The sequence below is a fragment of the Lonchura striata genome, chromosome 1 (assembly GCF_046129695.1).
Source record: "Lonchura striata isolate bLonStr1 chromosome 1, bLonStr1.mat, whole genome shotgun sequence".
In the NCBI taxonomy this organism is placed as follows: domain Eukaryota; kingdom Metazoa; phylum Chordata; class Aves; order Passeriformes; family Estrildidae; genus Lonchura; species Lonchura striata.
Window position 1 is genome coordinate 87,643,683 of NC_134603.1, and position 23,429 is coordinate 87,667,111.

The 23,429-nt window shown below is 37.6% G+C and overlaps 1 protein-coding gene across 3 annotated transcripts in view; it reads right to left on the bottom strand.

Moving 5' to 3' along the window:
• CDKAL1 (CDKAL1 threonylcarbamoyladenosine tRNA methylthiotransferase) overlaps positions 1-23,429 on the bottom strand; it is a 375,244-nt gene that overhangs the window by 306,361 nt on the left and 45,454 nt on the right. For all 3 annotated transcript variants that reach the window (XM_021553407.2, XM_021553406.2, XM_021553405.2), the window contains exon 5: positions 2,377-2,461. In XM_021553407.2, coding sequence (XP_021409082.1) covers positions 2,377-2,461 — 85 coding nt within the window. The remainder of the gene's footprint in view (positions 1-2,376; positions 2,462-23,429) is intronic.

Consider the following 23,429-nt stretch of genomic DNA (forward strand, 5'->3'; position numbering starts at 1 on the left):
CTCTTTACCCTCCATACCATTACTCTGGTTGGGCAAGTTCAACTTTATTGATATTGAAGAATTGATACTGGAGAGTATTCTTAAGAGCTGTAAGAAAAAAAACTAGCAAAGTCATCTTGTCAGTCATCTTGTATCAGCTGTATATACATCTGCAAAGGTTCAGATTGTCTGGGAACAGTTTTGTTCCTTTTTTAGAAGAAAAGAAAGACAAAAAAGGTCATACCTACACAACTTGTTGGGTTCTGGCACATTCTTTGGCCCATGTTATTAGTGGGGGATCAGCTTTTCACAGTCATTCCTTAACCACCAGCGTGAACACGCTACCACTGGTTTGAATCAGTGCATCTTAAAGTCATATATGCAAGCAATGTAGGAAGTGCTGCAGTGGGCAGAGAATAAATAAATACCTTTCTCAATAATATGCATAATACTATGTAACACTTTCAAGATAGTGTTGGGTTTTTTTTAAGAAGAATTTTGCAGGGCTGAATATTATTTTTTCTACTCCAACCATGTTTGCTTTGACCACGCACACACACACACCACGTTTATTTTGTTACTCAATTGAGAAAAACAAAGATCTCCATAGTTACTAACAAGCTGCTCTGACAGGATATAATGGCAGCTCATTTTGTATCACCCAAGCTTCATGCATTGGGTTTTTGCTGTTACAAATTAAGAACTATTTGGGAGAAGTTGTGTTCTTTAGAAAGACAATGTGCTTCCCCTGTGTTTAATGCTCTTTATGAAAAATCAGAAACAACTACAGAAGATGTCATTCTCCATGGCTGGAAACTGCCAGGATCTGAGTTTAAAGGATGCATGTTACAGGAAAAGAACAAGTATAGGGAGATGAAAGGATAAAAAAGAATAAATCCAAGGTCATGAACAGATCAGCAACAGAAACATGTTCTTCAAAGAAATATTTTTGGTCATTTGCTTTCAGTTAGGCCCTCTTTCTTAACCAACTCTATTCTCCTGGCTAGGACACACACCATACCACATCATTTCTGGCACAGGATTAGTAAAATAGAAGGATGGCCACAACTGAGCTGGAAACTATCTTGTCATCAGTTCTGTTGGCCAACACTAACTGCTGGAAGTATTCTGGGAATAGTTTGCTGTTTTTTTGTTTTGTTTTTTTCTTTTGGTTTTTTTTTTGGCAACAGAGAAGAAAGGCATAAGCCATTCTGGTGACGAAGTGCAACACCAGCAGCCAGAAAGTGAAGCATTCTCAGGGGTGGAAGAAATTTCTGTTGTGCCACCTACAGCAGACAGGAGGTTTCTGTTCCAGGTTAGATGCCTGAGAGCCTGTTAGTAACTCCAACATTACAAGCCGGTAGCTTATATCCAGTTTCTCTCTCCTCTTTCCATTCTCAAGAACTATGTGTTTCTAACCAAAATGGATTTCCCAGTGCACTACACTAAACAAATGACTGCACAAATAGCCAAATTTGTTTACTAAAGATAAAATTTACAAGACACATACCACAGTATTTCTTTACACTGGACAGTGACAGCTGTATGTGTACAGGTTTTTTAGTTACTCTCATTATATCTACACTTCTGCCGAAACTGGAGGCAAAACCGCTACCATGTCATTTTGTTTGACATCAATGGAATGGTACAGCGTAATAAACACATTCCTCACAAGACTTCTATTATAAGCTAATCAGCTAATATTTCAAGGAAATGTATAGTGCAATAGCTGGTTTTAAGTATATGCCAGACACCCTTTTTAAAGAATCACAGAATTGGTATGGTTGGAAGGGGCTTCTGGACATCATCTTGTCCAATCCCCCTGGCAAGGCATGGTAACCCAGAGCAGGTGACACAGGGACACATCCAGGTGGGTTTGGAATGTCTCCAAAGAGGGAGACTCCACCACCCCCTAACCAGCCTGTTCAGTGCTCTGATACCCTCAATATAAAGAAGTTCTTTCTCATGTTAAGGTATTTCTTGTCATTTAATTTATGGCCACTGCTGCACACCACTGAAAAGGAGGTCTCAGGCCACGTTTAAGTAGAAACAACCTAACAATTCACATATTAAAAAAAAAAAAAAAAAAAAAACAAAAGCACAGTCAACTCTTCAGAAGACTATGACGACATTGTCTTGAAAAGTAATATAGAAGTCCCTATCTAAATGGGTCAGCAGTTCTCCTAATAAGTATCGTGATAATCACCTGCAAGCTAATGTTATTTTAAAAAAATCCACTCTACCTTACAAATCCATTTGAGAGAATTCACCATTCTAACACAAACTCAGCACATTTATTGCTCTAAAACACAAAATTACTTCTAGATTGAGAACACAAGGCTTTAAGACATGCAATACCCACTGATAGTTAAAAATGTTTGTAAGGAAACAACTTACTTGATTGAGTTTCTGAAATGGTCCTCAGCAGGATTTTTTACTGTACAACTGTTCAGCAACCATAAATCTGCTTCAGCAGAGTTGTCTACAAAACAGAAAGAAACAAACCTGTGTTAAGAATTACTTAACCTGTCAACTCCTAACTTATATAATATTAAAAAACTCCAAACTGAGCCATTAATAATAGGTTGGCTATTTGCAAGATCACTTTATATTCAATTACATTCTTGGAAGGGTTTTTTGTTTTTCTTTGTTTTGTGTTTTAGAAAAAAAAAAAAAGAGACACATGAGCATTTCTATTGTAATTTCTTTTTATTTTTTTTTGCTGATGGGGAATAAACTGTTATCTCATTTACCAGCTGAGATGCCACTAGGTTGCACATCATGGAAGATAAAGTTAAAAAGAATGGTCACAATGCCCAGAAAGATCTTGCCTAGACAAAGGCAAAATTAAGTGGTCAACAAAAGCAAGTTTCACTAAGAAAACAAAATCCCTGCTTCAGCTCCACTGTGAATTAATACTACAAAAGTATCACAAATCACAATTCAGAACATGTGGACCTCTACTAAAGAGAAAAATCAATGCAGCTGCTTTGGAAGGAAACATATTTCTGGTTTTGGTTATATCTTAGTTATGGTGTAAGTACAGCTCAGCAATTTTCAGACAAAAGATATTCAACCAATATCTGCCTCCATTCAAACGAGGATACTATTTTTTTCAGGATCCAAACCTTTCTGTAAGTTCAGAGCCTATTGATATCTAAATTCATTAACAGAACTGAATCCCAGAATTATCTGCAGAAGTGCATATATAAACCCTAATCCTGTCAAAAATGGTTTATAGTACAAAATTACTAGCATAACCATTATCCTTGTGAAGTTAGAGTGTCTTTTTTCAAACAAATAATAATATATCTCATTAGATTATTAAGCACTATCTCAAATAGTTTAGTGCTTTAGCATTCATCAGAATGGCTTGTACCAGTTTGGATAAGAAAATTCATGTCACTTCTACTATTCAGTACATTGAGCATTGAAGTATTGCCTGATGTATCTTTAAAAAACAAAAGCCAGTGAGCAATGAATACATGTAAAATATAATTTTAGGATGCCTTACTCAAACTGACATCCTGCTAAAGCAGGAGAAACCCTGCCATGACTTAGGCATATTTATACACACATCCATCATTAATGTATCCATACAGGCAAGAATATCCGTTTCCTCCATGTACACACGCTTAGGACAAAATGCTAAAATAGATAAAGCTTTCTGTCTCATTGATATTTCTTCAAAGAAATCATAATTTCCAATTAATTATCAGTCACTTAACCTATGAAGCAGGCAAATTGAAAATAATACATAAAATGCAACTAATGCTAAATAAGAGAAAACATTCGGGGGGGTTCTAATATTGTTGAACAAGATTACACTATTAATTTGACTAAAACACAACTTCCTTTCACAACAGGGAAAGACCACAAAGCAGTCATCAAAATAACATTCAGACCTTTAGCTACTTTAAAAAAAACAAATGTCCGACCCTATCAGGTTGGGAAAGAGCACTCAGATTTTTTAGTCTACATAGAAGTCAAAATAAAAATGGAACAAGACAAAGAACCTCTCCTGCAACCCAGGCTGCATTAAAACTACTTTTTTTGACTAATGAACAGACCCATTTACTATTAGATAATCAGAGGTAAAAAAAAAATTATTAGGAATTATGTAGAGAAAAGAAAAGAAACAAAGTTTCAATGTCAGAAAAGGATGATCTCTTGGCCTGGTCAGATGTACCAAATATGAAAACAAACACATTTTGAAAGTAGTTTTCCAGTCACACTGCCAAACCCTTGTATTTCTTATTCTTTTCAGCAGCATAAAATGTTTATAAATTCAGCCCCACACCCATAACACACCCACATGAGAATTAGGGGTGGGAGACACACACACACACACACACACTAATAGCAAGAGGCCAACATGTGAGTGAGACATTACATTTAACAGACAGCAGTTGCAGTAGCACTCATTCACCACCGTAAAGCACAACTATTTTCAAGAGATGTCTTTATTCAGAGGAGGAATGCCTTGACACAGAGAACACCAGTTCTAGGCTTGGTCTCAGTTCGTCCTTGTGCCGTGGTTTCCAGGTGTGCAGGAAGAGACAACACTGTGACAATGCTTCTCCCCTAGAGACAAAATCAAATCCCTCTCTTCAAAACAGCCTTGAAAAATGTAACACATTAAAGTTTAAAAAGTCCTCACATACTAAAGCCAACGGGACTAATTTCATACAGCAGTTTGATTTCCTGGCTATTAATATACCGACTCCTTGACTGAGGGAAAATTGCAAGACTTTATGTATGTTACACACATAGTCTCCCCAATACATGTAAATTCATTCCTTAACAGGTTTCATCCTCTGCAGAACAGAAGATAAAAAGTAAATGCTTTTACAGAATAAAATCTGCTGAGCAGTTTTGAGAAAAGGAGTCTCATTCATGTACATATCTAAAAATCATTTAAGGACAATTAAAGTGTACATGAGGTTTGTCCTCCTCTTAAACCAACAGTATTGTTTTATCATATTTAGATGTTCTATTTCTGCATTTATTTTTAAATCTATTTTTCCTAATTATTCTAATGATGTCTCATACGAATATATGTACATACAAGTTTTGATTATGCATATATATAAACATATAGATACACACTTATGAGTTATATTCATTTATTAAGTAAGATTCCATATCACAACTCTTCAAAATGATAGCTGAATTTTCTTAGTACTTTACTGCCCTATTCATACTTAAAATAATTGCATGCACTGGTGTAAACTCACCACAGTCTACTGCATTTTCTCAATAAAATTTCAGTTAAAAAGGAAAATATTGCCAGCAGGGCCTTTTTGTATCAGGTTGCAGGAAGATATGAACATTTGCAACATTGTGGGAATAACTTGTCAGCGGACACATTTTGCTTTGCAAGGCCTTGATGGATGTCTGGAAACAAACATGGACCAAAAGAGCAGACTGGGCTTGGCATGTATAAACAACATCTTCTAGCTTCATAATTACTAAATATTAAGCAACACCGGGATAATAATCTTTTCTTCAGGACAGAGAGACTGGAGCAACTGGCCGCCTATATATACACATAGGTATATGCATGTGTATATGTGTGTGTTTGTATATATTTGCATATATATACCTGTAAGTGTTCTGACATGAGTAGGTGCTAGTGTTCAGCACTGTCCTCAAATAAAGAATGAAAAAGCTCTGACAAATAAGCTCAGGCTTCTAAATACAGGCCTAGAGGGGCAGGGACAGACAGCCCTGAGGATTCCCTGTTTATACTCCAGGCAGACAGATGAAGAGTTTAGGTCTGGATGGGAAGCACCACATGAACGTGGTGCTGCGCCCACTGAGGCAGCTTCCTTCCTTGGAAGGTCTTCACCTGCCACCTTTTCCAAGTCCCTAAGGAAGGTTTTTGAGAAACCTCCAACATTTCAGTGAAGAACAGAGGCCTGTGTTTGGGAGCTCACACAGATCTGAGTGAACAGGACAATCTAAACTTTACAGGTTTTCCAGCAAGTCATAGAGACAGGCGAAACTGAAGCAAGAACCCTGATTACGGTGAATATCAATTACGGTAGTGAATATGATATAGGTGCATATGTCCTGCAACAATCCTCTCCAAGGGGATCTTCTTCAACTTATTTTTGCCATATATTCAGCCTAATGATACTTTTTAAATTATGATATTTTGCTGCCAACATTTATGTTTATGAGCTACTTAAACAGTTTCATCTATGGTAAGACATTTTTAGCAAGAAAAAAAGAAGGTATGTCAAATCAGCTTTGTATCAAATGCTCCAAAACACAACTCAAAGCCATGCTCTTTTTGCATTGTGACATCTTTTCCATAAAAAAAAAGGCTACACTGGAAGTAAACCACAAAGTCTATCATACCCTCTGAAAAACAACATTGAGTACAAAGGAACCTAAAGGTCATGGAAACTTCTGAACACTTAAGTTAATTGGGAAATTCTGGAAAACATGAATTAGCTGCATTATGCAAGACTAAGATGATAAAATGGCAAGAGTCTGTAACATCAGTATACCTATAGAGGAAAATAATATTTACAATTATTTTCTAACTAACAGTGTCAGTTTTGTTATCATTTCAGAAATCATAAATCAGCAGAATTTCTTAAGATTGTAGTAACACTATCAGCTGAAAATAAACAGCTGACTTGGGTTTGTCTGGTCTCTTAACTTTTAATCTTTTTTCTTTCAATTTTTTCCAAAACTTTGTTTTCTTCCAAGCCCCCTCAAACCACATCTCCTTGAAAATCAAAACACTCACAGAACAAAAAATTAGAACACATCTAGTGAAGGCCTAAAAGAACAGCCTTTCTTTACTTTCTTCAGCATATCACTCCTCTCTCTGCACTGAAACCACTATCAGATTTGCTCAGCACAGTTTGCTAAAAAAACATGACTCATAACTATTATGACATACTTTTCAATACTGTACATCAATCAGAGAAATTCAATCTGAAAGCAGATCTTTCTCTGTAATCACTGAAGGCTCTTCCAGGGCTTTTTCCTCCAGCTGTCCTTATCCTGTTCCTCATCAGTCTGTGAGTCTTCCTTCTCACCTTTTCTGATTTTCGAATTTCTAATGCTCTTACACAACAAATATACCTCCAGTGTCTCTGTTTCCATGTGCTGTATTATGTTCCCATTATGGACCTCCCTATTAAATGCTTTGTCCTGTGTGTTCTTCCTTCCAAAACAGCTGTGCTCCCTCCCTTGATACCCTGGTTGCCATTTCATGCTCTGGAGCCAGATCCAGTAACATCCAAGGTGTCTGGAATGTGTGCCTGCAACTGTACTCCATGGGAATCATCTGCCCCCAAATGACACAAATATCTAAGCATGAGGACACCTCACAGACAGTTACAGAAGTCATGGAGCATCCTGACTGGAACAAAGTTGCCAAACTAATTATTTTCTTTCGACATCCCTGTGTCACAGAAACCCAGTGTCACTCCAATTAGGTTACTGAAATTAGGTGCTGGTTAATTTAATGATTTATTGGACCACTGGGGATTGAGAGACCTCAACAAGTATTGGGAAAGAATCGCATCATAAATACTAGTTCAGAAATGCTGTGAATCATAAGTGCAAGAGGAAGGTACATCTTCCTCTGGGGACAGGGAGTTTGGTTATTTGTTTGCAGACAATAGGCTTTGCACAGCAGAAGAAAAAAGCTCAGTAAGGTTAAGAATAACAAGAAAAAGTTCAGCATTTTATTTGTGTGCCTTTCCTCATCACACAAAATATTTAGCTACCATTTGCTAGTTCTCAGTATGGTATTATATATAGTTAACTATCAACTTTCATGTAACTTGTCCTACAGAAAAGATTTCCAAGCAAACAAGCTCTTTCCTTGTGTCTGCACCCCTGACAGCAACTACAAATCAAAACCACAAGTTATCATGAGTTTCCAGATGGTACTTGTTTGGAATCTCAGGGACACATTATCAGTTCCCACCTCTGAAGACGTCCCATGCATTTGCCAATGATATGAAACACTCAAAGGCATGCTGAAAATACCAACTTTGCAGATTGCAAATGTCTTTCAAAACAATCCCACTCATGTCTTATCAACAGTATCAGGATGCAAAATATAAAAGGATCAGCTTGATTGCAACATGACTTCTGTTTTCTCATTAAATTCTGAGATACTCTGGACATAACTAATTACTTCATTCAGAATTAATAAAAACACAACTATTTAGTTCACCCTGCATATATGTTATTTAAAGTTCCAAAAGGAAAGCCAGGCTGCTTGTCAAATCAGGTAATGCAGACAAGCCTTCATGAAAAAATTATTTTCCCATCATATTTATTGCACTGATTTAAACAAATATGCAAATTTACCATTTTTATTCTCCATTAACATTTTCATTACTGAGCTAGAGCAGTAATGCTTGGGCTTTCTGGTTTTTAAGAAATTGAGTATTTTTAGTAAATTTTATTAAGCAGGCAGACATCTCAACAGCAGCTACTGCTGGCCTATGAACGGGTTTTATAAATTCTTCCAGATCAGGATGCTGTGTCCACTATCAAAGGATATTTCTCACTGTCCAGCACCAAAACAGAGGTGCACGTGGACTTGTCACCTGAAATAAGTAGGAACTGAGCACATCTAAACACACAAGACCTAGGCAGTTAAAATCCAGCAATACACTACTGGATTCAAAATATGACATGTTAAATCATTGTCTCTCCTCATTTTAGTATAACAGACAAATAATTCCATTTTATGTACTCATGACTACTTTCAGGACTGAAAGTTTTCTAAAAAAATACTGGTTTATTTCCAGTCACCTTTGAAAATCCATTTCCAAAAAAGAAGGACATACAGGTACCTCTCTTTTCAGCTGTTTAGACAGTATCATGAAGGTTTTGGGACAAACTACTAAACTATCAGTTGATGTCCATTCAATCTGCTCAGGACCTGGAACTTTGCCTTACCATTCCTTCCCAAAACCAAATTCCTTCAAAATAGATTTAGTTTGCTGAAGTTTACCAAGGGCAGCAGAACAGCTTATGGCTTCTGCCGCCATCACTAAACATAAAGGCTGACTTTGAGATTATTGAGAACATAAAACTGGAATTTGAAAAATTACAATAGGCAAACACCTGAACTAACATTAATATATTTATATATAGTACAGACAAAATACTCTGTATTTCAAAACATATCCATCAAGAGAATGCTTCAGATCTGGCATGGGAGTACTGAACACTAGACAACACAGAAGAAAAAGTACATGAAAGAATAAATTTAACTTCAAAATATAGACAATAATAAACTTTATTTCCCACTTCTACTCTGCAACCATCAGTAGCACTTACAAGAGTAATCCCAATTTATACTGGGATTTTGAAGTGAGTAATCCAGTCTCTAAGTACTTTTCATCCCTGCTCTAGACACAGTACAGGCTACAGTCTGGGCCTGAGCTGATCCATAGAGCAAGCCCCTTTTTCTCCCACTTCCTACACTTGTGTCAGACCAGCAGGACAGCCCAGCTGCACTGCTTGCTGCAGCCCAGGCTCTGCCCTGCAGCACCCAGACACACACAGCTGCACAGGGAGCCTTCAGCCCATTCACCCTCAGCAACATCTAAGCTCCAAAAAGTAAAGAACAGGAGAGTTAAACCTACCAGAAAGGCTTACCTTTTAGCAATGTAAAAAAAAAAAAAATCCAATTAGGTTATAACTTGTATTTTCACTCCTTCTGCAATCTCCTGCTGATTTTTCTGCCTCTGCACACAGCACAGACAACATGAATTGACAAATTACTTTGGTATTTTTGTTCATTTTACTCTAAATCACTAGATTTTCCAGGCATTAAGGCATCTGAGGGTAACTTGAAGTTGTAACATGATTTATGTTTAAAAAAACTAAACCTAGAAATGTTTCTTCTGAAAAGCAGCATGTTTCCTTTTGTAACTTTTACACTCTAAAACTGCAGTATCTGTAAGATATTTCAATAGTTCTCCCATATGAATGAACTTTCCCAAGCCCATAGCCATTGAACAACTCATACCTGTTCCAATGAAGAAATGGACTGATCATTTCCACATCCTACCTGCTTGCTATTATTGTTGATCAGGGGAAAAAAATATATATGTATTTCAGTTCAACTCAGGGTACAGTTTTCTGTGCCATAATCTGCTTCATTTTAGTCTACTTTCCACAGTTCCACTTGTCTTGTCAAACAGCTCCCAGGCAGACATTTCAAAGGAAAGGTACCCCTCTTACAAGTATACAACCATGGCCATGTTCTAAAGGAATCTTATTCCAGTATGACATGACCTTAATGGGATACTCTTTTCTCATGGCTCTGTTTTTGATATAAAATAGTCAAAGCTTACTCTGAACATGGTATTATATACCAAAGGTGGGAAATTTAGGCTGATTTTTAGCTCATTCCTTCAAAATAAAGACTTCACTACTTTTAGAAAAGTGGATCATGCAACTATTTCTTGAACAAAACAAGACCTTAAAACAAGAGAGGACAAATCTCACTGCTAGCTAAGAGGTGTGTTGGCAGAAAGCCTAAACCCTGCCAATGACTGTTCAGCACAGTAACACCTAATGTTAAGGTACCCAAATTACCCTGGGCAGCAGCAGATGCAGGTGCCATAGCATGGTGCTCTAAGGTGGGCACTGCTCTTGAGCACAGACATCATCTTGAGGCGCTCCAAGAGCCAACTGCTCTCTTCACTCCACTGAAGACTTAATGATCAGTGTGAATAATTTCAATATGCAAAGTAGTGATGAGTGATTTATCAGTCTCTTGGGAAAAGTTCCATTACATTAGGAATAAGGTCAAGTAGCCTGTTTCAGCCAGGCTATGCTACAACAACACACAAATAACTCCAACTCATTCTGATGATTAATGCGGATAGAATTTGTTTTGTTGACAGAATTTGGAAAAATCCCAAAATCTCCTCCTCCGAGTCTTAAGCCCGCTTGATATTCCAGAAATAGCACACACAGTACGACTCAGTGCTTTTCTGACCCTACATACAGCTTCATACACAAAACACGAGTAATTCAAATGAGCAAATACAGACTGATTGCTTCTGTCTTAGTCACTCAAAATCCAAAGCCAACCATGAACAAAACATCTTGCACAACACCGTGCAACTGAAGTTTCAAAGCATGCTGCAAATATTATCTTATTTACCTCCAACAGCCACACATTAAATATGCACCCTTCCCTACACCAATTCCTTTTCATCTTATAAATGTAGACAAGTAATTTCAGAATTTCCATAACTTGATCGAGCCACACAGGATGTCTATGCAAACAAGCCAAGATCCTAGCCAAGCTGTCCCTACCTTCAGGCCTGTCCCTAAACACAGAACCATTGCCTAGATTCATATGCACAAACAATTTCAGTCTACATCACTTAGAGGCCAGCTAGGTGATATCCAATAAATTTTTAACAAGTTTAAAGGCAATCACAAAATCCAACTTTTCACTAATGTCAGTTGCACAGCAAATGAACAGAAAACACTGAACAGCAGAACTAATTGACTCCTTTCTATAGGACAGTGTTAAAAAAAAAATAAAATTCCCCCTCAAAAAAACTAACCCAAACAGATATAATAGCACTAACTCCCCATGTGTGCTCAAACATAGCTCTTGCAGATGTGTTACCAGCTGTCTCAGAGCATCTGTTGCAGTCTAACTACAGCCTTAGAAGGATGACAGCTGATGGGTGAGCTCCAAAAGAATCTCCAGATTTCACAGAGCTCACTGAAAAACAACTGCATTTTGATACAACACTTCAGAAATCTGTAGTTGCTTTATCTGTAGTCTCAGAATTAGCCTTACCTGGTAAAAATGATTAAAGATGATTCAATTGTTTTGCAGACTGGAGTTTCTAAAAAATGGCTGAAATTTAAATGAAACTGCTGATGTTGAGACTGGCAAGATACAAACTGCAAGTTGGAAATGTAATCTAAACTATTTATTTGAAAATATCACACACTGTGATGTTTAAGGTATAAAAAACCCACTGCAGTCAAGCATAAGCAGGTATTTCATATGATGATATAAAAGACATGGGTAAATGAAAACTGAAAAGTCTATGTTTTCCACTATGTATCATATGATTCCATACGAATTTGCTGTAAACAGCAATAAGTAGTTCAGAATCAAGGAGGATTGACTGGAAGCTACCCCAGAAATATAATTTCAATCTCCTTGAGGTGCAACATTATGACAAATCTTACTTACATAAAGGCTTCTATCTACAGAGTTAATGGAATGTTAATGGCTCTTCCTCGTCATGTCTATGGGATAGAACAAAGAAAATATAAATTGAGAGTTATTGAGTCCCATCATACACGCAAGTACAACTTGTTGGGCTAAGGAACAGAACAGAGAAACCAAAGGCCTACATAAAATGCAGTTACATCACTTAAATTACCTACCCAGAGGAGCCTCTTGTACTTCTAGGCCCTGTAAGTCACAAGTAAATCCAACAACAGGAAACTCAAAGTAGTAAAGTAGAAGATTCCGAAGCACAACACAATTCCCAAGCAAATGGGAAAAAAATCTATGCTTCATTTCCAGTGTAATACGAAATGGATTTTAGGTAATTAACATTATTCATTTATGGTTAATTTAAGGCATAGAGAGCAGCTTTACTCCACAGATTTCTTACTTTTTCAGTACATCTAATTCTATACAAGCTGGCCCATAACACTGAACTTCCACATTCCCACAACTTTCTAATCTCCACTCATTTTCACAACAGCCAGGTTTAGAACTTTGCTATAGTTTGCAAAAGAAACCTAAATTTTATTCCTGTATCTGTTTCACAATCTTTTTTCTCCAAATTCTGTCTGCATTAAGTTGTACCTAGAAGCCATTTATTGATTTCAAATGCCTTGCTTCCACTTATTTCTCCTGATACCTAATGCCACAGGGAATATGGATTTAGGTTTTAGCTATCACTTTTAAGAGAGTTAAAATTATAAGCTATTTGAGCCAGATATGTCTAAACACTTATTAAATTGTAGCTTCCGGCTACTTATTGACTTTTTCAGAAGTACCTTCACACCTGATCTATTTTCTACTTTATCAGTTTTCTGAAAAGCAGGAGATATGGGCTTAAGGTACCATACCCAGCAGCCAGATAAGCCTCTGCTGTGGCTAATTCCCCTCCATCACCCCCAGTTCATACTATCAGCAAAATTTAGTGCTTGTGAAAGCTCCAGACAAAGCACAGCAAACATTAAAGCTCACTCTTTATACACACAGCCAGTAAATGCAGCACAGCAATCAGCAGCACAAGCTTCTTCACAAAATCCCACCAAAAAGTTTGGGAAAATCTTCATCTGGAAACATTTAAGACAAAGTAGCAGGTCTACTTCTATGCCCATTGACCAGAATAGTAAGGAAGCCTGTTCATGGCAGAGGATTAAAGATGAGCTGGGAAAGAAAAGCAAAGACAACACAGGTAGGTGTGCCAAGGTGTATCCCAGCCCCTCCTGCCATTTCTCCATGCCCTGACTCATGCAGAGCAGAAACACCAGCCCATGCAGCTGCTACATAGCCACGCCTTAAAGAGGCTGAATAGATCTGTACCAATACTGAGATGTCCATTACAGCCTCACACATTATTTCTCTACTGTGCCTCCCATCAATCCTGACTGCAGGTTTGATACCCTTGTTAGAGACAGTTTGCTTAAATTACTATCATTTGTACAAAAAAAGCACCAGAAAATATTCTTCCAGTACAGTATTGCACACAATAAGATAACCCTATTTTGAAACTTTCAGCAGCACTTACAAGTGCTGGAAGTTAAAACATGCCAGTTTTGCATAGAAAAACGTAGTTTTATGGTCTCAGAGCAGTTCAGTTTCATAAAGCACAAAACAGTTCAAAGATTAGTTTGAGACATGTATTATTTGATGTAACAGCAGCTCCCAAAAATAAAAAGAACATTTTGACAAACAAGAGAAGGTGGGTGAGGATCCATTTTCTCATTTTATTTGGAAGCCACATCTCAAGATGTCAAGGACTGTCACAAGGAGTGATGTTGGTGTATTACAGTAAGCAGAGCTACACTTTAAAAATGCACAGTGCTGTCTAGCAGTTCTCAATTTCCTTCAAGGAAAAGGCTGGAAGAGGTCCATAGGTCAGTGACAGAAGGAATGAAAGTTTTTCATGAAGCTTTTTAGGAAGTTATCTTCTTCGTACCCCAGGCTCCACACTAAGAGTATCTTCTTTGGCTGGATTTACCTTTGTCTTTCCTACTTTGAAGGCAAGGTAAAGAGCAACAACAGAAAACCTATTATTTCATTACACAGTTTAAGGTATTGAAAAAGCCATTTTGATCTTTCTCCTTTCTGAAAATTGAAGACACTTCACTTCCTTACTTTTAAGACTTCAAGGCCTGTAGTTATCCACAATTTAATTTATATTTTCTGATGTGAGAGGGGTTTTTATACAAAATTCTCTTTTTAATTTTTCAGTGACTGGAGTTTAATCTGGTGTCCTCCATGATCACTATCCTTTCTTTGCATATTTATATCTTACAGCTTCACCTTTTCCATGCTTTCAAAGATGAATTTTTAAAAAATAGCATATCAAGTTCCTACAAGTCACATAACCCATCCCACTCTGGCACATTACCTTACCCAAGTGTTTGATACTGACATTATTTTTTAGAAAGCTTTTGGTGAACTCTAGTGGTAAATCTTAAAAAAAGAAGTCAAAGAACCAAAGCAACCTACTTTTTTATTTAACTTATGCTTTGCAGAAGTAAAAATGCTTATGGTTGTAAACTCCCTTGGCTAAAGGGTTATGTTCACTTCCAGTAGGAAAAGACATTATCTATTTCTTGGACCCCACCTTTAGTCTTTTAAACATTATAGAAGAGAAAAATCCAACAGTAATTAATCAGAAGTTGCTAGATACAAGGGGAAGGGGTACAGTGGCAATAGAGGATACCAGGAGGCCTATGACTACATGGAAAGCCTAGACTGCCTACTTTCAGTCCATAAAGTTACTGATTTGTAACCAATGGTATTGGTTTGTAATTATTCTTTATTTATTTCAACTGGCCTTGAAACCGTAACCCTGAAAAACAGTACCATTTCTAAGTGCATTAAAAGACCCCTTTAGGTAAGGAAAGTTTAAAAGAAGTCATCTGTGAGTGCCACTCTGTCTGGATGCATCCAGCAAGACAGAGGAACACCAGTATTAATTCAGCATTAGGGTGATCAACACAGCTGGGTAGGATCTAAATTGAAATACAGTTGGTAATCCAGGCTCTGAACACAGCATGGCTCATACAGCAGAGTCCCAGCACCAGACAACATGGAAACATCAAGGTCTCCCAAAGTGCAGCCAGAGCAGATGGCTTCCTGTCTTTGAAATCACTTCATCTCCATTTCAGATTCATCCACACATTCAACCTTTATAAAGTTCAGAAGTTAGCTGCCACAAAGTGCTTAGCCATTTACTAAAGATCACACTCTAAGGTCTTTCAACTAAAATTGAACTCAGATAAAAGTATTTACTACTGTTCTAAAACTAGGAAAATAAAGATACCCTGAGACAACCATGTTAAGTTCACATTGTCATGTTGTACTCTTCCTCAGTTTCACTAGCTGTCTCTGTTAGCATCCCTTTAAACTTCTGTCAACATAGGTATTTAGCTAACAAGACTGCAATTTAATTTGAATTTAAGCTCCACGTACTTAAGCTCTATAAAGCTAAGACACTTTAATGTTTAGCACATAGAACAATATACAGCACCCTGCCTATTGCTCCAGCGGCCCTTCCCTTACTAAAAATCAATTATCACCATAAAGTAACAAGTACTTTACAGCACCTACTTTAATTGTGGAAAAGGTATTATATTCTTTCAAGAGCTAAGTGCAGAGAACAAAAAGTGTGTGCTTGATGTAAATAAAAATTAAAAGTCCTCCAAATGCCAGAGATGAGAATACAACATCCTTTAGTTTGATTTAAATCAGATTCATAAGAACTCTGTCATTTGAAAATCCTTTAGAGTTACTGTCACATTCCATCTGACTCCAGGAAATACTGTGATGCTTTCCAATAGATACAGAGAGCACCTTAAGAGAACATTTCTCCTCTCCTAGATGAAGAAACACAGGGGCCAGAATGAGTTACATGCAGTGTATGGACAATTGACTAATACCCACATAAAAAGAAGTGGTCTAATATTGTTTTGATATTGTTAATATTGTTAATATTGCTTGATATTGTTAACCACAGTCTTCCATCAAGAGATCTTTAGAGTAATTTTTTTATAATTTATTTCACAAACCACACAGCCATGACAGGGAGAGAGGGTTTATACATATAATGGTAGTAGTGAAGAGGCAACTGTAGTGGAGAGGGAACAAAGGCAGATAGAGACTGACAGGAAAAAAAATCAGGAAATAAAAATGCTAAAAGCACTACCAATCCAGGACAATTTCCAACTTTATTTTTTCACATTTGAAAGCAAAGTATTTGTTACATCCTGGATACAATCTGCCAATTTTCTTCTTAAAAATGAGAGACATTTTATCACCAAAAAAAGAAAATAAATTTAAAAAAAAATAAAGTTTGTTTGTTGTTTCCACCAAGTTTGGATTTAAAAAAAGAAAATGCCGGTACTCCAACTTACAATAATATATTCAGAAAACAAACATCACAGTACCTTCACAGAAGCATTCAGGTTGGAAAAAAATCTCTAAGATCTTAGAAGTCTTAGTACTGCCAAGTCCTAAACCATGCCACTTAGTGTCACACCTACAAGCCTTTTAAATGCCTCAAGGGATGGTGATTCAATCACTTCCCTGGGCAGTCTGGTCCAGTGCTTGACAACCCTTTCTTTGAAGACATTTTTCCTAATATCTAATCTAATCCTCCCCTGTCCATTTTGTCTTGTCCTGTTGCTACTTGCCTGGGAGAAGAGATCGACCCCCACCTGGCTAAACCCTCCTTTCAGGCAGTTGTAGAGTGATAAGGTCCCTTCTGATCCTCTGTTTCTCCAGGCTAAACACCCCCAGATTGCTCAGCTGCTCCTCATCAGACCTCTGCTCCAGACCCTTCCCCAGCTCTGTTCCCCTTCTCTGAACATGCTCCAGCCCCTTCAGTCTTTCTTATGTGAGTGGCCCAAAACTGGAAAAAGGACTTGAAACACAACCTCACCAGTACCAAGTACAGGTGCCCTGGTCCTGCTGGCCACACTACTGCTGATACAGGCCTTTTTAGGATGCCCTTGGCTTTTGGCCACCGGGGCACACACTGGTTCATGTTTAGCTATTGTTGACCAGCACCCCCAGGTCCTCTTTTCCTGAGCAGCTTTCTAGCCATCCTGCCCCCAGGCTGTAGCACTGCCTGGAGTTGTTGTGGCTGAAGCTGGGCTCAATTTCATACACCCTGCCTCAACCCATCGATCCAGCCTGTCCACATGCCTCACCAGAGCCTTCCCACCCTCCAGCAGATTGACACTCCCGCACAGTTTGGTCCTCAAACTGACTGAGGATGCACTTGATCCACTTGTTTAGACCATTGATAAAGGTATTTATCAGGACTGGCCCCAACATAGCCCTGGGGAACAGCATTTGTGACCAGCCACCAGCAGAATCAAACTCCCTTCTTTACCAACTTTCTGGTCAGAGAGTTTTTAATCCAGCAAACAGTGCATTCATCTAAAGCATGAGCAGCCAGCTTCTCCAGGAGAATGCTATGGGAGACAGTATCCAAGGCTTTACTGCAGTCCAGAAAGAAAATATCCACAGCCTTTCCCTCACCCTCTAAGGGGGTCACTTGGTCAGAGAAGGTGTCTCTGACAGCTCCTTCAGTACCCACAGATGGATCATACCCAACCCAAGACACTTATATCCACACGGCATAGCAGGTTACTGACCATTTCCCTTTGGATTATGGGTGCTTCTTTCTGCTCTGTGTCCCTATTTTCTCTCTCACAAGGCTGGGTACACTGAGATCAACTGAGCTGGGTACACTGAGACTAAGCAAAGAAAGCATTAAGTATCTCAGACTTCTCATCCTTTATTTGTTTACAGGCTTTATTTGTTACAAGCTTTTAGTAGCTATTAATCATCACTGGGTCTTGCAAGCACACACAGTGTATTTTCCATTAATCATCTGGCACTTAACACACAATGTTGCAAGTGGCCTTGAACAGATATATTTTGCCAATACTTCCTAGTTGTAAAACCAACAAAGCATCCACTTCATTGCAGAGCTTCTTGTGCTTGCCGCACCTTAAGCTCCTTTATCAGGCCCCCCACCTGCAACCCAGGTGTTTTCAGTGTCCACACCCATCACAACCCATCCATACTAGGATTCCCATCATCTGTCAGTAAAAAATCAACTTTCAGCTCTGAGAACATCAGCAGACTTTGACAACTTTTATCCAAGAGCCCTGAGATAAGCCCCAAACCTTTCTAGCTCTCAGACTGCCCCACAGGGGGTGACTTCAGCTCTTCTGGACTCACCAGCCCATTGCACCCTGCCCTGCCTGTACCCCCAGACAGAAGGTAAAATTACAAGCTGCACTCAAATCCAGAAGTCCTGCACAGCCTGTTATTCCTGATGCTGCATAATGTATTTTTGTCACAAAATCACATTTTGTGTGTAATCCTTAAATTCACAGATGGTATGGGATCATCAAAACAATTATTACAATTGCTGTATTTGATTGCAAATGGCACACATAATCCAAACTCCCCAAAAAATGTGAACTCTTACACACAAAGCACAATTACATCCTCAGACCAAAGCAAACACTCAAGATAACATGTGTAATTTCTTTAAAAATGTCCTGCATGAAAGGACATTAATTATTCACAGCTTAGCCAGTGTTATTAAGTAGAAACATGATTGATCTACAGCAGATGGATTGGAGAAATTATTTTCTGAGCACTGTAAAAAAATAAACAAACTTAAATGTTTGAAGCTTCTAATACCTCATTTTTTGCTGAGGTTACTTGAGATCCAGCATTACATTTACTTGCAAAAGCAATATTCAGCACTTATAACAAATAGATTATTAGTCCCTCTTCAAAACTTTGAATGACTTCTTATCTTTCTGTTCCCCACTATCTTTTTACAATATCAATATATAGTTAACCTTTTTCCTTAAAAATAAAAGTTAATATTAAAGGTAAAGCCTTACTTAAGTGTCACAAAATAAACAGCTGCCTCACTTTTCTTACACTTTCTGATTTGTTTCAGCATCTATTGAAGTCCTAGCTGGGGACATTTAATAAATATCTTTATTCTTTCAGGCAGGCTGTAACTTCAAGAAATTCTTGCAAGGCTTAAACTATCCAAAAGGTTAAGGCATACAGTAAAAGGTACAGATCAGTCATCATTAAGCTCAGGCTGAAGATTTAAATTAAGTAGGGGCAAAAACTATACATTACAAATATATGAAAGATGACACCAACAGCTTCTGAAGTTTCACAAGGCCTCTGACACTAGGAAGGAAGCAGACTCAGGTTAAGATCATGTTTAGGAAACAGAGTAAAATCACAGAAGGGTGCATTTTTTCAACATATCCACAACAAAACCCATACAAAATTAACAACTGGAAAAAGTTGCAGTAGCATATATAAACAGGTGTGTTTACTGACCCATCCATTTGAAACAAATGGTTAGTGAAGTAAATAATTAAGTGGTAGAATTTAATTGCTTAAAACCATTTACAAAAGCAAGTAAAAGCCACACATAACATTCCCATTCCACAGCCACACAGGATTATTCTGAGAAGTATGAAGAACTCAGTATTTGCTAGAAAAACTCATAAAATCTCTGTCAAATGCATATATTCTATATATTCCACCCTTGATTTCACAGGAAGATGTCAGTTTCAACATAAACACTTAAGGAGTCTCTATTGTACTATAGAAGCAGATTTGATATGCACTATTAGGATGACTGCCTCAAAGAGCAAAACATATTACCCCTATTTCAAGCAGGTGTATATTTAACAGCAATACCTCTGAAAAAGTGGGCATTATTCCTTTAAAAAGTTACTATTCATAGATGTTTTTTACTTCATTTTAATAATACACTGCAAATAATATGGTAATGAAGTCTTCAAGTTGCTTTTGTTTCCTTATTTGCTAATTGTACATCCAATGTCTTTTTTACCATGCATGAAAATATTAAGGGAATCTTACTAGCAGAAGTAATCCTAGCTGGTAATTATATCTGTTGTCCACACATACAAAAAAAACCCCCAATATATATACAAATAATCACATGTCAGTCTAGAGGTAAAGTACAATATAAGCAAATGAGGTTGCTTGGGTTTCTTTATCCCTTCAAAGGAACTGCCACTGCATTTGAAAGAAAAGTTCTATGTGACCCTTAAATTATTTATTTTTACAGATATATTACCACAAGAGACAGTCATTAGCCAGAATATTATCTTCAGTGCATTTTGTATTATTTTCTGATGCATTAAATAAAGTCTGAATACACATGTATCTTCTGTTTTTCAATACATTGGTTTTGCTCAAAGTGTATCCAAACATGGCAGGCACATCATGTTCAGTGTCTTCAGCCTCACAACACAAAGCACTACCACAAATACTTTGCAGAGCTACACTACAAGTATTTGGGCAACTAGAGGAGTCTTGCAAGAAATGTATTCTCACTGTGATTGAAAAATAATGATGAAAAATTGAAACTGTTAGAATTTTAATTATACCAGACTGGCAGTGAATTTGACCTGAACGATAAATAAATGTTTATTTGCAAAAATGGTCTTGCCATTCAGGGTATAGTAAGGTCTACAAGCAAATGGGAAACTGATTTTTTGCCTACTAGACCTCTCAAGAAATATATTTAACACAAACGAATATAAAGCATATAGATTTCAGAAATATAAGTACCACCTAACTACGGGGAAGATTTCATAGAGAAGTGACATAGTATGAATTACTTCCCTCAGGAAGAAAGCAAGTTTCTGGCAAATCTTTAAGAACTAAGGACTCTTAGCAACCCAAAGGACTAGCAGATTCACCCAATAATGCCTACAACTATATTTCATCAGCACCCTGAGCTACAGGGTGCAAATACAGCACTATTTGCAGACATTTAACAGAGAGGCACTGACCAGCAATGCCTACCTAACAACATCCTTGTATGCACCTGAAAAGCCAAAACAGCCACCATGCTACACCTTGCAATCACCCAAGTGAGACAATTCATCAGCTTTGGAAGCCAGATCAGCTACTACACATCCCACAGAAAAGCGACACTTTGTGCTTCTCCACAAGAGAACTTCAAATCAACATTTATAAGAAATAAGCTACACTCTCTTCTTCCCCCAAAAAGAACCCTTTTATCATCCCTTATCATTGGCTCCACCATAAATTCCACTGTCCTTTCTTTTCAGGGGTGTGTGACTAAGCAGCTGTTCGAAACCTTTATTTACCTTTGAAGTCAGCTGGTTTTATTTCAGACCATATGTCTGTGTATGCAAAATCACATCTGCTTATTCAATTCTTATGTAATAAAACAGAATCAGCCTTACCCATAAATGTTGTACAGATTATGAAGTCTTTTCTGGGGTGTGTGTTCCAAATGTTGTGCTACCACCTTCAAAGGTAATTAACCACCTTGGAATGGAAATTAAAACAGGAACAGCCACCAAGACTCCTCACAAAAGGTGTAGTCCAGTCTGGTGGGGCACTCACCAAATCATACAGGATCCCAGAAGGGTCCTGTATGATTTGGAGTGGCCTTTAAAAATTTACAGAATATTATTAGATTAAAACCAGTGTTTAGCTACTATTTCCTGAAAACAGTGAATTCTCTCAGACACAATGTTAAAACCATATTCCTATTCTCCTATGGCTTTTCTGTCATATGAAATTAGTATTATGAGATCCTAGAATGTTGCTGAGCTTTGAGTATGTAGTTGTGATAATTAATGAACCAGTTCACAAATGTCAAGAACAGGTTGGTATTTGCTCCAGATAATCTGTCTCCTGCCTTCCAAAGATCTGACATTACATCAGTTTATAATACATTGTGGAATATTATGTCACAAGTCAAGCTGTGAAACACATTACAATTCAACAGGATATTACTTCTGACAATGTAAATTGATTCTTAAATCCTAAAATAATCCCAACGAACTCAAGAGCTTATGGACATAAGGTAATGAATGTATTCTTGAGTTTAAGTGGAAAGATTTCTAAGTCACATACACAGACCTTGTGTCATGTAAATGTACACCAACTCTACAGTAAACTACAAAAACTGATTTGGAGAAAAACTATATTGAATACTAAAATTCAAGTTGCCTTTCACCAGATAAATATTCATCAGTCTTCTTTCTTTCCCATACTAATCAAATATACATAGTGCATTCCTGCTTTAGACCCTTACAAAAAAAACCAGGATAGGCTTATCACACTAAAAATACATCAAATCATACAGTAGGTAATTAAGAGCCTCCCTCCTGACTGGTTTTTTGGTTTTTTTTTGTTTTTTTTTTTTGTTTTTTTTTTTTTTTTGTGGGAAAAGTACACAAATACACACACTATTTGGGCAGGGTTAGGGTTGTTAACATTGATGCAGCAGAAACATATCTTCCAATCTGAATTCTGTATAAAGAAAGCAATGCATGGAAGACACACCACAAGAGTTTCTCCCATAGCTAAAAATCAACAGAAAATTTGGTTTGAAAAGGACCTCTCGAGGTAATCTGTTCCAAATCCTTTGATCTAGAAGGACCACCCACAGCCAGCTGCCCAGGACAATGTCCAGATGGCTTTTAAATACCTGCAGGCATGGAGACTCCACCCTGGGCAAGCTGTGCACTTCACAGTAAAAGAAGTGTCTCCTGGTGTACAGAAGGAACCTGCTGTGTCACTAAGTGCCCAGTGGCTCCTGGCCTGTCACTGGCCATCACTGAACAGAGTGTGGCTCCAGTCTCACTGCACCCTTCCTTAAGGTATTTAATACACATTGATGAGATTCCTCTGAGCCTTCTCTTCTCCATGTTGAATAATCCCAGTTCTCTCAGCTTCTCCTCATAGGAGAGATGTTCCAGTCCTTTAATTGTCTTCATGGTCCTTCACTGGATTGTCTCCATTATGTCCATGCTTCTCTGCTGGGGAGCCCAGAACTGGACACAGCACTCCAGGTGTGTCCTCACCAGTGCTGGGGAGCAGGAAGGATCCACTTAAGAAGCTACACATTTTGATATCAGGTCCATTACCTACACAATTCTTTCAATTACATATCTAAAGTGTAAAAAACACCTTAAAAGCTATAGCAATAATTAAAATGCAGTTGCAATCCTATACCTATAATGAAAAATTGAATTGCTACTTAGTCTCAAGAAGTGGATGCTAAACATCACAGAAAAAGTAATCTCAATTACATAGCTCTAACTGAAAGAGGTAATTTCAACTGAGACAGCTTTCAAGATTACTGTTA